This window comes from Esox lucius, chromosome 20 (assembly GCF_011004845.1).
Source record: "Esox lucius isolate fEsoLuc1 chromosome 20, fEsoLuc1.pri, whole genome shotgun sequence".
Taxonomy (NCBI): domain Eukaryota; kingdom Metazoa; phylum Chordata; class Actinopteri; order Esociformes; family Esocidae; genus Esox; species Esox lucius.
The window spans coordinates 15,201,689-15,215,481 of NC_047588.1; the positions used below are offsets into that span (position 1 = coordinate 15,201,689).

The 13,793-nt window shown below is 41.5% G+C and overlaps 2 protein-coding genes across 6 annotated transcripts in view; both read left to right on the plus strand.

Annotated features, from left to right (window-relative positions):
* LOC114829684 (cathepsin S-like) overlaps positions 1 to 13,793 on the plus strand; it is a 32,436-nt gene extending 18,643 nt beyond the window's left edge. For all 4 annotated transcript variants that reach the window (XM_034288758.1, XM_034288759.1, XM_034288756.1 and 1 more), the window contains one exon: positions 13,520 to 13,793. The gene's annotated coding sequence lies outside the window, so the exon portion shown is untranslated. The remainder of the gene's footprint in view (positions 1 to 13,519) is intronic.
* LOC105031251 (cathepsin S-like) lies at positions 1,885 to 13,512 on the plus strand. 2 transcript variants are annotated; one of them, XM_029115432.2, is made up of 9 exons: positions 1,885 to 1,902; positions 1,999 to 2,065; positions 3,109 to 3,236; positions 6,048 to 6,170; positions 6,571 to 6,723; positions 7,873 to 8,097; positions 8,506 to 8,671; positions 12,600 to 12,702; positions 13,107 to 13,512. In XM_029115432.2, exons 3-9 carry the CDS (start codon positions 3,111 to 3,113, stop codon positions 13,204 to 13,206), a joined length of 996 nt encoding a protein of 331 aa, XP_028971265.1. In that variant the 5' UTR covers positions 1,885 to 1,902; positions 1,999 to 2,065; positions 3,109 to 3,110; the 3' UTR covers positions 13,207 to 13,512. The 2 variants fall into 2 exon arrangements, with proteins under 2 accessions (XP_028971265.1, XP_028971264.1); XM_029115431.2 differs by lacking the exon at positions 1,885 to 1,902 and having other exon boundaries at positions 2,060 to 2,136.

Consider the following 13,793-nt stretch of genomic DNA (forward strand, 5'->3'; position numbering starts at 1 on the left):
GAATTTCAGCTGCTCAACAGTTCAGGGTTTCTCCTTTGTTGTTTTTATGGTTTTGTAATGCGCCAAATGTTTTCAGTGGGGGACAGGTCTGGACTGCAGGCAGGCCAGTTAAGCACCCATACTGTTTTACTACAGAGACATGCCTTTGTGACACATGCAGAATGTGATTTTGCATTGCTTTGCTAAAATAAGCAAGGCTTTCCCTGTTAAAGACGTCGTCTGGATGGCAGCATTATGTTGCTCTAAAACCTGTATATATTGTTCAGCATTAATGGTGCTTTCACAGATGTGCAAGTCACCCATTCCTTGTGCACTAATGCACCCCCATACCATCACGGATGCTGGCTTTTAAATTGTGCACTGATAACAAGACGGACGGTCCCTCTCTTTTTTTTTTGGAAATAATTTGTATTTGTGATACCACAGGACAGTTTTCCCTCATAAATGAGATTGGGCCCCGAGAAGGCACTGGTATTTCTGGATATTGTTTATTTATGGTTGGTTTTTTGCATGGAGTTTTTAACTAGCATTTGTGGATGCTGCGACATATTGTGTTCACAGACCAAAATGGTTTTTGGAAGTGTTCCTGAGCCATTTAGTCCATACAGAATCATGTCTGTTTTTAATGCAGTGCCACATGAGGGCCCGAAGATCACAGCCATCCGATACTGGCGTTCCACCTTGTCCCTTGCGTACAGAGATTACTCCAGATTCTCTGAATCTTTTAATGATATTGTGTATCATAGATAGTGAGATCCCGAAACTCAATTTTACATTGTGATACTTTACTCTTGAATTGTGGCACTATTTGCCTGCGCAGTCTTTCAAAGAGGGGTGAACCCGTCCCCACTTCTGACAGGCCCATCCTCATGTTACGATCCTTTTGCCAATTTACCTAATTATTTGTGTTATATTCCACTAGGTTACGTTTTTTAGCATTACACATTGTTTCTTGTCTTTTTGTGCCTCAGTCCCAGCTTCTTTTAAACGCATTGTTGGCATCAAAATTCAAAGTGAGCATGTGTTATCCACAAAAAAATTACATTTATCAGGACCTGGTCAATGACCTGAAGAGAATTGGGACTACAGACTCAAAGAAAACCATTAGTAACACACTACGCCGTCATGGATTAAAATCCTGCAGCGCACGCAAGGTCCCCTGCGATAATTAAAGGAATTAACTTTAATTATCTTTACCTCTTCTGCGCCTCACGTCCTTTCCCTTAACAGTGACAAGGACAGCTGTCCTTCAGGCTATATCAGTTGATTATTTCCATTTAGGTTTTATTTGATCCAAGCTATTGAGCATTTTTTATGGAAAAATGCTTTAAAACTATTGAGTCCAAGCTATTGAGCATTTCTTATGGAAAAATATTTTTTAAACTATTAATATTTTCCAAATTAGAAAGATTGTCAAACTAAAGGATGTTGATGGTAGCAGATGTCCCTTTAGATATTTTGTTGGTTATTTGGATAACGTTTTTATTGGGTGTGAGCTATTGAACAATGGAAAATGGTTATGAAAAATGGTTTTAAAACTATTAATAATTTCCTACATTTTGAAAATTGTAAAACTAAAATATGTTGATGGTAGGGCAGTTGTCCCGGAAGCTATATTGATTGGTTATTTTGATACGAGTTATTAAAATGTACATTAGCAACTGACATTTTTCCTAAACATTACCAGATAATGATGCACTTTTAAGACGGTGCCCTAACACTCGCATCGTAGTAAAGTTATTTTTCAACGTTCTATTCGACTCGGAAAGTCCGGGAAATGAGACCCGATCTCGTGTTTCGAATATCCGATGAATATCCAATATCAAATATCCAACCAACTTTACCGGTGAAAAACAATGGTGACGTCATACTTAGGGTCTGTGAGAAATGAAACAAGCATAAGTGAGTATTTGATACCGAGTTGTTACGAATTTGTAGACCTTTTTGCATGTTGCCTACGTTCCACCTACCAACCTCCTACATATTGTATTTGTACAGTAGGCCTATACGTGATTGTAAAGACAGAAAAAAAGATGACGAAAGCCGCTCCACGACCATGTGACAGGTAAGAAAATTAAGGAACAGTTCCCACAGAAATCAGTTAAGCCGCGCTCCTACTCAGAAGTCATCATAGAGGTAAATCTTATATATTTGCGTTTTTCTATCTAGAAAGAGACACTATTCAAAGGACATATACTGTTGTAGCTAGGTTGGTTTTTAATCAGGTGAATATTTGGAACTAGACCGTCTTAAAATGAGTTATTTATAATAAAGCATTCGTTTTACTTTCGTTTTTCCCGTGTCACTGTTCATGTTGGTCAGTTTACTACGTTTTAATATAAAATGTTTACCACTTTTTCAATACTGTTGTATAACATCAAGGGAGCCAGTTATATTGCTAATTAACTGAATAATTGGCCTACACAACAAGCACATTTGCCATCCTACCTTTTATTAAAATGTGTAATTTTAGTACTTTATGCATGGGCTATTTGGGCTTTATTTCACTGAGATTAACTGAGGGTTTACACTTGTGCGTCAGACTAATCACTGAAACCTACAATTTATATATTGTCTTGTCTATTAGGCATACATATAAAGCTGAGTTTGATTCTGAATAATGTGTTTATTGTTTGGATCTGTGTTGAAAACTCAGTAGTTTCCTGTAAATTCTTGGTCGGTTGCGCATCAGTTTCAATACCCGTTAATGGTTGTGATATAGTGACCAGCTGTGTTTTGTGAAGGTAGCCTTCAGTAGGGAGTTTTAGTTGCTGTAAATATTTCTTGACATTTCTGTAACCCAAAAAAATGTGGAACTAAAACTAAATTGACTAATTGGGTCTCACGCATCTAAAGGAGTCTTGATTTTGATGCACAAGTTACGCAAACCGCTTCTAATGCACAACATTGGTCAAAAAATGCACGTATTCATTCCCTATGTTATTTCATGCATGGCTGAGTCTTTCTTTGCTATATATTTTGAAATTAATATATTTTGATCATTACCACAAAATATTATACTTTCCTTTCTCCCTTTCTTATTTTATTATCCAGTTGCATGTATTTTCTCAAACAACAATCTTACATCTGTACCGGTTATCTGTGCAGACATGATGTTGGGGAGTCTTTTTGTCACTTTGCTGGTATGTGGCCCTGCTTTCGCCCGGTTTGACGCAATGCTGGAACAGCACTGGCAGATGTGGAAGAAGACACATGGCAAAAACTACCAGACTGAGGTGAGATGAGCCACCAATACTACAACACATTTTAGGAATGAGACAAAGCTGCTTCTCTAATGGCTATAGTTGTATGTTGCTGTATAGGTTGAATGTTTCACCATCTTCCCCAAATACATTTCTTACATGTACAGTGGATATAAAAAGGCTACACACCCCTGTGAAAATGCCAGGTTTTTGTGATGTAAAAGACAAAGATAAATCATGTCAGACTTTTTCCCCTTTTGTGACCTATAATGTGAACAATTCAATTGAAAAACATACTGAAATCTTTGAGGGGGAACAATGAAAAATAAAAACCTTACAATAAACTGGTTGCATAAGTGTGCACACCCTTTTATAACTAGGGATGTGGCTGTGTTCAGAATTAACCAATCACATTCAAACTCATGTTTAATAGAAGTCATTACATACCTGCCATCATTTAAAGTGACTGATTAATCACAAATAAAATTCAGTAGGATTTAGTAGGATTTTCCTGACATTTCCTTAGTTGCGTCTCAGAGCAAAAGCCATAGTCTGCAGAGAGCTTCCAAAGCATGAGAGGGATCTCATTGTTGAAATATATCAGTCAAGAGAAGGGTACAAACATTTTTCCTAAGCATTAGATATACCGTGGAACACAGTGAAGACAGTCATCATCAAGTGGAGAAAATATGGCAAAACAGAGACATTACCAAGAACTGGACTTCCCTCCAAAATTGATGAAAAGGCGAGAAGGAAACTAGTCATGGAGGCTTCCAAGGGGCCTATAGCAACATTAAAGGAACTTCTGGTAAGTACTGGCTGTGTGCTACATGTGACAACAATCTCCCTTATTCTTCATATGAATGGGCTATGAGGTAGGGTGGCAAAAACATTCACCCAGAGAACACCATACCCACAGTGAAGCATGGTGGTGGCAGCATCATGCTTTGGGGCTGTTTTTCTTCAGCTGGAACCAGGGCCTGAGTCAGGGTGGAGGGAATTATGAACAGTTCCAAATACCAGGCAATTTTGGCACAAAACCTTCAGGCGTCCATAAGAAAGCTGAAGATGAAGAGGAAGTTCACCTTTCAGCACGACAACAACCGAAAGCACACATCCTTCATTCATTCATCTTCTTCCGCTTCATCCGGGGCCGGGTCGCGGGGGCAGCAGTCTAAGCAGAGATGCCCAGACTTCCCTCTCCCCAGACACTTCCTCCAGCTCTTCCGGGGGCACACCGAGGCGTTCCCAGGCCAGCCGGGAGACATAGTCCCTCCAGCGTGTCCTAGGTCTTCCCCGGGGTCTCCTCCCGGTGGGACGGGACCAGAATACCTTCCCAGGAAGGCGTTCCGGAGGCATCCGAAACAGATGCCCAAGCCACCTCAGCTGACCCCTCTCGATGTGGAGGAGCAGCGGCTCTACTCTGAGCTCCTCCCGGGTGACCGAGCTTCTCACCCTATCTCTAAGGGATCGCCCAGCCACCCTGCGGAGAAAGCTCATTTCGGCCGCCTGTATCCAGGATCTTGTCCTTTCGGTCATGACCCAAAGCTCATGACCATAGCCTTGCGGCTCAGCTCTTTATTCACCACGACAGACCGATGCATCGACCGCATTACTGCAGAAGCTGCACCGATCCGTCCCAGCGCATGCTGAAGGTCCTGGTTTGAAGGGGCCAACACGACAACATTATCCGCAAAGAGCAAAGACGAAATCGTGTGGTCCCCAAACCTGACACCCTCCGGCCCCTGGCTGCGCCTAGAAATTCTGTCCATAAAAATTATGAACAGAACCGGCGACAAAGGGCAGCCCTGCCGGAGTCCAACATGCACTGGGAACAAGTCTGACTTACTGCTGGCAATGCGGGCCAAGCTCCTGCTTTGGTCGTATAGGGACCTGACAGCCCTTAGCAAAGGACCCAGGACCCCATATTCCCAAAGCACCCTCCACAGGACGCCGCGAGGGACACAGTCGAATGCCTTCTCCAAATCCACAAAACACATGTGGATTGGTTGGGCAAACTCCCATGAACCCTCCAACACCCCATAGAGGGTATAGAGCTGGTCCAGTGTTCCTCGGCCCGGACGAAAACCACACTGTTCCACCTGAATCCGAGGTTCTACTATCGGCCGTATTCTCCTCTCCAGAACCCTGGCATAGACTTTCCCGGGGAGGCTGAGAAGTGTGATCCCCCTATAGTTGGAACACACCCTCCGGTCCCCCTTCTTAAAAAGAGGGACCACCACCCCGGTCTGCCATCCCAAAGGCACTGTCCCCGACCGCACACATCCAAATCCACAAAAGCATGGCTTCACCAGAAGAAGATTAACGTATTCGAATGGCCCAGCCAGAGCCCAGACCTGAATCCAATTGAACATTTGTGGGGTGATCTGAAGAGGGCTGTGCACAGGAGATGTCCACGCAATCTGACAGATTTGGAGCGCTTTCGCAAAGAAGAGTGGGCAAATATTGCCACATCAAGATGTGCCATGCTAATAGACTGCTACCCAAAAAGACTGAGTGCTGTAATAAAATCAAAAGGTGCTTCAACAAAATATCGTTTAAGGCGTGTGCACACTTGTGCAAGCAGGTTATTGAGTTTTTTTTGTTAGTTTTTTCTCAACGATTTCAGTTTTTTTGTTTATCAATTGGATTGTTCACGTTATAGGTCAAAATTTCTGACATGATTTTTATTTGTCTCATTCTTTTACATCAAAAGAACCTGGCATTTTAACACGGGTGTGTAGACTTTTTATATCTACTGTAGATAACTAAATAATCATTTTGCAAAGTGTATATTTTATAATGACAGACTAACGTATTTCAACCCCTCTGTGTGGACAATAGGTTGAGGAACTGGGCCGAAGGGAGATCTGGGAGAGGAATATTCAGCTGATCAGCCTCCACAACCTGGAAGCTTCCATGGGCATGCACACCTATGACCTGGGCATGAATCATATGGGGGATTTGGTGAGGTCCTCAGAGCACTGACAATACCACAGACCAGTTTGGAACTCTGATATCTGAAGGTGTTATAGTATTAGTACCCACTATGGCTTGATTCTCTTTGTAGTCGCATCAAGCACAAATGCACATACTCTACTTCCCTATGCCTCTAGTCTGAATGAAAGGTGGATCTATCTTTCCTCAGTAGGTATTTGTTTCATTTTATTGTAAATACACAAGCAGAAGTAATGTAGCATTGCATGTATGTGTCTACATGAATTTTGTGATCTTGTCTTAACATTTATCTTTAATCTGTGGATGTAGCCTTGGGTTAATGGGTTGAGTCTTTTATACTAATTACAGTAAGAGCTCTTTAAATACTCACTTTGGTCAATGTGTTGCTTAACTTGTCAACAATTTTCAGACCCAAGAGGAAGTTGCCCAGTCTTTTGCCTCTTTGCGTGTTCCTGCTGACCACAAGAGGGAGCCCTCTGCATTTTTGGGATCCTCTGGTGCCCCCATACCTGATACCCTTGACTGGAGAGAGAAGGGCTATGTCACTTCAGTCAAAATGCAGGTAATGTGTTCTCTAGACCAGGGATTGTCAGTGTGAGCAGCACCAACATTTAATTAACATTTCATTTGGCAGTTGCTGTACCTTCCTTGTTTTTCTCAAATGATTTGTGCATATTTGTGTATTAATTGCTTATCTAAAACTAGAAATACATCAGTGAGGATTTGGGAAACAGACAGTAAAATGCCAGAGAAATCATTGGGAGACCAGAGTTTGAATCAGGCCCAGCACCAGGATGAAGTGACAGAGAGGGCAGTTAAAAATGGCAAGGGGCTAATCTTTTTTTGGGTTATTTTTCTATAGGGTATTTAAAACTTACACTGGGGGGGCAGAAAATACAACTAAGGGGGTTATGCCCCTGTGTGGCACCGGGTCTGGTTTGAATCCTGTTTTCGAATTAGGCCTTGTGGGTGGGTGGTGTAATTGGTCAACACCGTCTGAGGTTATGGAGTTATTAATCAAATCAAGCAGTGTGATAAGGACCAGAATGGCATCCAGTGTGGTTTGGAAGACATATCAAAACTGTCTGTCCAGAGTCCGCTGGGAGTTGCTGCGATGAAGCAGGATCTTGATTACAAATGGGAAATCACAAAATTCAAGAGAGAAACAGGGATATTCACTTTTTTTCTCAAGGTAGTGAAGATGTGACTTGGATGCACATGGTAATATCTTTGATTTGTCTCTATGAAATTCAAAAGCTGAGCAACAACCTATTTTTCAGCCCCGGAGTTAATGAAATTGGACTACCTGCAAGTAATCTTATACAGTTTGTTACTGTCGCTATCAAGTAATCTGATCCCTTGTCATCTGAAAAAGTACATACACACCCTGGATGTATTTTTTTATTTAGACACATAATAGCACATATGGATATTTTTTAGATACATACTGACTAAATTAATTGATAAAGGTAACCAAATTTAACAAATCACAAAAGAAAAATGCTTTTGTAATCCACAAGCATTTATGCAATCCACAGTAATGAAATGGTCTCACTGTAAAATATAGTGCAACCAATAAGTCTCTAAGAGCCTTTTTAGACTATGAGCAAATGAGTAAACAAGTGATATGTGAGCCTTGTTTTACAAAATCATTCATACAACATTTCAGTTACATTCAGTTTAAAAGTCCCTAATGTTCTCTTGACCACAGGGCTCCTGTGGTTCCTGCTGGGCCTTCAGCGCTGTTGGGGCCCTGGAGGGCCAGCTGATGAAGACCACTGGCAATCTAATAGACCTCAGCCCCCAGAACCTGGTGGACTGCTCCTCTAAATACGGCAACGAGGGATGTGATGGTGGCTTCATGACATGGGCCTTCCAGTATGTCATTGACAACAATGGCATTGATTCTGAACATTCGTACCCCTACAGTGGAGTAGTGAGTATAAACTAGTGTTCAGTTGGGTCAGTTGCTTATATCTGCAGTAACTAGCTGGTAACGTCCTTCAGTAACTAACTAGTAACATCCTGCAGTAACAAGCTAGTAATGTCCTGCAGTAACTAGCTAGTAATGTCCTTCAGTAACTAGCTGGTAAAGTCCTGCAGTAACTAGCTGGTAACATCCTGCAGTAACTAGCTGGTAATGTCCTGCAGTAACTAGCTGGTAACATCTTGCAGTAACTAGCTAGTAATGTCCTTCAGTAACTAGCTGGTAATGTCCTGCAGTAACTAGCTGGTAATGTCCTGCAGTAACTAGCTGGTACCATCCTGCAGTAACTAGCTGCCCCACCATATGGTAAATAATCTTACCTCTGTAGTATCTGACTGTTATTTTGTCTCCTTTTAGCAACAACCATGCAAGTACAACCCTGCAGGGCGTGCTGCTAACTGTTCCAGATACAGCTTCTTGCCTGAGGGAGATGAGAATATGTTGAAGCAAGGAGTGGCCACCATCGGACCCATCTCTGTCGCCATTGATGCCACCCGACCTCATTTTGCTTTCTACCGGAGTGGTAAAGATAATTGTCATCATTATGAATTACAAAACAACTTATGTCATGTTTTGTCATTTTAAGGACAGTTTGGGCATGACATACATGACCTACATTTGTTAAATGTCAATGCATGTCAAATTGTTGTTCAGCCAAACATTAGAATGGGGAAGAAGTGTGATATTAGGGACTGTGATTGTGGTATGATTATAGGTGCCAGAACATGGTGGTTTCAAACATCCAGTGAGCAGCAGTTTTGTGAAACAAACTTGTTAAAGAGAAAGGTCAGAGGAGAATAGCCAGACTTTTTCAAGCTGACAGAAAGGTACAAACACTCAAATAACCACTCTTTACAACAGTGATGTGCAGAAGGACATCTCTGAATGACCTACTTTAGGCATTGAACCTTGAAGCAGATGGAGGCCAAAGGGTCCTACACAATATCAGATCAGTGTACCAAAATTAAGTGCCCCATGAATGTACATATACAGTGTTGCTTCAATTTTGTGAATCCTACAAGGATGGTCTTTGTTTTTGTATAAACAAATACTCATAAAATCTTTATCTAAACCCCAATTTGTAAAAAATAGCTTCCAAACGAATGAAACAAACAAAAACATATGATAGATTTTCAATGTTTATTTAAACTAAAGTGTTTCATGTAACCAAATGTCAGATTCCATGTGTGGAAAAATATGTGAACCCCTTCATTCAATAGCTTGTGGCACCTCTATTAGCAGTGAAAACTTGGAGTAAACAGCTCCTTATCAAACTCATATGGTTAAGTGAGGTTTGAGGGGTGGCATATAAGTTCCTAATGTACCACTGCATCACAATTGGATTGGTCAATCCAAAACCCAAATCTTCTGAATTTTGCTGTTGTTGATTTGCTTGAATGATTTAGGTTGTTGTCTTGTTGGAAGACATATTTTCGGTCCAGCTGGAGCTATTTGACTGATGGACTAAATTTCTGTTCAAGAAAATTCTGGTATACCTCAGAATTTAGGGTTTCCTTAAAGATGTGCAGTCACCAAGGTCCAGGTGAGAAAAAGAAGCCAGAGATCTTTACATTCCCACCATGGTTGACTGTTGGGATAAGGATATTTTGGTTGTAGGCAGTGTTGGATTTTGGACAAATATGGTAGTTTTGATTGTGACCAAAAGGGTAAATGTGGGACTCATCTGTCCAGAGAATGGACTCCTAGAAACCTTCAGGTTTGTCCAGGTAATCTCTTAACAGCAGAGTTTTCATCCCAGCTACCCACCAAAGAATACCATTTTTGTTCAGTGTTCTACATATTGTAAACACGGTAACCTGAGATTTAGCAAGGGAGGACTGCAAAGCCCCAGATGATATGTTTGGGTTGGGATTTGCTCCCCAAATGTTTTTCTTGTGGGTCTCTGGGATATTTTGGAAGGGTGTACGATTCTAAATAGGCTAAGCTGCTGTCATGATAAATGCTCTCCATTTGTAAATGATTTGCCTCACAGTGGACTGAAGGAGGTCAAATCTAATTGAGGATGTTGTATAGCTTTCCCACACTGATGTGCTCTCACTGCACTCTACAGGATGGTTCATTTGGTACCAAATTATTCACCCACCTGTGTTACGGGGAGAGCCGCAAGTGGGCCCAACCACAGCGGGTAGGCAGAGCAGGTGGCTGACAGGCGGGCAGGTGGAGGTGTTTGGAGGCTGGGTAAGGTGGACAAACAGGTTTAGTAGGAAGGAACAACTAAACCGGGTGCTCAAATTAGGTTTGGAGCGGCCGTGAACGTTACTACATAGTAGTGAATAACAACAATGTACCGCCGGACTGACGGAAACAAGGGTATATATAGGCAGGCTGATGAGGGAATGAATAGCAGGTGTGGAGACTTGAGGGGCAGTGGGGAAAAGCCCCACATATATGGACAGACAGGAGAGAGAGAAAGCCTGGCCCGGACTCAGAGGAGGTTAATGCAGAGGGTGCGACAGCCTGATTCTACTTACAGACGCACCTTGGGGTTTGCTTATTTTTGCACCTGCACTTATTCCTTTTTAATTTTGTTTCTCTAAACCAAAAATTGGAATTGGTAACTGGAAACCTGATATTTAAAATAAAAAAACAATTTCTAATTAGATAAAGATTTAATGGTGAACACAAAAAAAAATCTATAATTATAAAATGGGTTCACATACTTTCAAGCAGCACTGCATATAAAAGTCAGTGCTTGACTTAGGCTAAGCCACTTTCCAGTGCACGGTACCAGCACTTACATTTTCACCGATCAGCCATAACATTATGACCACTGACAGGTGAAGTGATTCACACTGATACACACGATCAGCCATAACATTATGACCACTGACAGGTGAAGTGAATCACACTGATACACCGATCAGCCATAACATTATGACCACTGACAGGTGAAGTGAATCACACTGATACACCGATCAGCCATAACATTATGACCATTGACAGGTGAAGTGATTCACACTGATACACCGATCAGCCATAACATTATGACCACTGACAGGTGAAGTGAATCACACTGATACACCGATCAGCCATAACATTATGACCACTGACAGGTGAAGTGAATCACACTGATACACCGATCAGCCATAACATTATGACCACTGACAGGTGAAGTGATTCACACTGATACACCGATCAGCCATAACATTATGACCACTGACAGGTGAAGTGAATCACACTGATACACCGATCAGCCATAACATTATGACCACTGACAGGTGAAGTGAATCACACTGATACACCGATCAGCCATAACATTATGACCACTGACAGGTGAAGTGAATAACACTGATACACCGATCAGCCATAACATTATGACCACTGACAGGTGAAGTGAATCACACTGATACACCGATCAGCCATAACATTATGACCACTGACAGGTGAAGTGAATCACACTTATAATCTTGTTATCATGGCACCTGTCGGGATATATTAGGCAGCAAGTGAACCTCAAAGTTGATGTGTTAGAAGTAGGAAAAATGGGCAAGTGTAAGTTTCTGGTACTGATAGAAAGCTGTCAGAACACACAGTGCGTCACAGTTTGTTGCGTATTGGCTGCGTAGCCACAGACCAGTCAGGGTGCCCATGCTGACCCCTGTCCACGGCTGAAAGTGCCTACAATGGGCACGTGAGCATCAGAACTGGACCACAGAACAATGGAAGAAGGTGGTCTGGTTTGATCAATCATGTTTTCTCTTACATCATGTGGATGGCCAGGTGCATGTGCGTCGCTTACCTTGAGAACACATGGCACCAGGATGCACTGTGGGAAGGAGGCAAGCCGGCGGAGGCAGTGTGATGCTTTATGCAATGCTGGGAAACGTTGGGTCCTGCCATTCATGTGGATGTTACTTTGACACATACCACCTACCTAAGCATTGTTGCAGACCATGTGCACCCTTTCATGGCAACAGTATTCCCTGATGCCATTGGCCTCTTTCAGCAGGATAATGCGTCCAGCCACAAAGCAAAAATGGTTCAGGAATGGTTTGAGGAACACAACAATGAGTTCAAGGTGTTGATTTGGCATCCAAATTCCCCAGATCTCAATCCAATTGAGCATCTGTGAGATGTGCTGGACAAACAAGTCCAATCAATGGAGGCCCCACCTTGCAACTTACAGGACCTAAAGGATCTGCTACTAATTTGTCTTGGTGCCTGATACCACAGCACACCTTCAGAGGTCTAGTGGAGTCTATGTCTCAATGGGTCAGGGCTGTTTTGGTAGCAAAAGGAGGACCTACACAATATTAGGCAGGCGGTCATAATGTTATAGCTGATCGCTGTATATTATTCAATTATAATTTATACTCCACTGTAGCTTTTATTGTGTTGTAAATATTGACTTTATGGAGAAATGATTTTGTCAAAATGTGTACTTGTATCTAGAAATGACTCTGCTATCTTCATACCATGTATTATTACAGGAATTTACAATGATCCAACTTGTACAAAGGAACCAAACCATGCTGTCCTTGCTGTGGGATATGGTACCATGGATGGGCAGGATTACTGGCTGGTAAAAAACAGGTAAGAGGGTTTTACTCAGTATCCCCATTCATATCTGCCTTCAGTATTTAATCCTTTTTGCTGATCTTGTCCTGATCTTATCACTTACGAGATCTGATCACAATCAGAATTCAATGTGTGTATTTTATTAGTCTCCACTTCACAAGGTAGACAATCAGAATGTGTTAGATCTGGACAAAGGACATATATTTAGAACCAGGTGTAAATGTGTCTACTGTTTCCCATTTAAACCTCCATCTGCCCTTTTGTTATATGCTCACAAATGATTAAGAGTAAAATGGAAGTAAAAAGAGCATCTGAAACTGGGCCTTTAGACAGTTGGTAGTTTGGGATTTCATGAAATCCTTTATAGACTGTCAGTATTCTTTGAAAATATGTTTAAATTGTCCTCCCTTTCTTTTCAGCTGGAGCACATTTTGGGGGGATCAGGGATATGCACGAATGTCACGCAACAAAGACAACCAGTGTGGCATCGCCTTGTGGGCGTGCTACCCAATCATGTAACTCTGAATTAATTTGAATTTAATAGTTTTTTAGTGTTCTTCAATGTTTGGGCTGGGATTTTGCCATAGCCGTGTTTCATGTATTGTCTTTTTTTATTTAAATTTTTTACAATATTCTTCCTTTGTCAACACACTTCTAATTCTGAACGGTGAAAACACACCTGTGAAGGGGTTACACTGGAGTAGTAGTTGTACGTTTTATATAGGACCCATGACCATTCTGGTAGAAGTTATTGGTTTTTATATAGTACCCATGACCATTCTGGTAGTAGTAGTAGGTTTTTAAATTGTACCCATGACCATTCTGGTAGTAGGTTTTTATATAGTACCCATGACCATTCTGGTAGTAGTTGTAGGTTTTTATATAGTACCCATGACCATTCTGGTAGTAGTTGTAGGTTTTTATATAGTATCCATGACCATTCTGGTAGTAGTTGTAGGTTTTTATATAGTACCCATGACCATTCTGGTAGTAGTAGTCGGTTTTAAAATTTTACTCATGACCATTCTGGCAGTAGTTGTAGGTTTTTATATAGTACCCATGACCATTCTGGTAGTAGTTGTAGGTTTTTATATAGTACCCATGAC

Excerpts from the sequence above, each read along its gene's own strand:
- LOC105031251 (XM_029115432.2), top strand. The coding sequence starts at position 3,111 with ATGATGTTGGGGAGTCTTTTTGTCACTTTGCTGGTATGTGGCCCTGCT. Across the intron at positions 6,724-7,872 it reads TCACTTCAGTCAAAATGCAG|GGCTCCTGTGGTTCCTGCTG; the intron begins GTAATGTGTTCT and ends TCTTGACCACAG. Across the intron at positions 8,672-12,599 it reads TTTTGCTTTCTACCGGAGTG|GAATTTACAATGATCCAACT; the intron begins GTAAAGATAATT and ends GTATTATTACAG.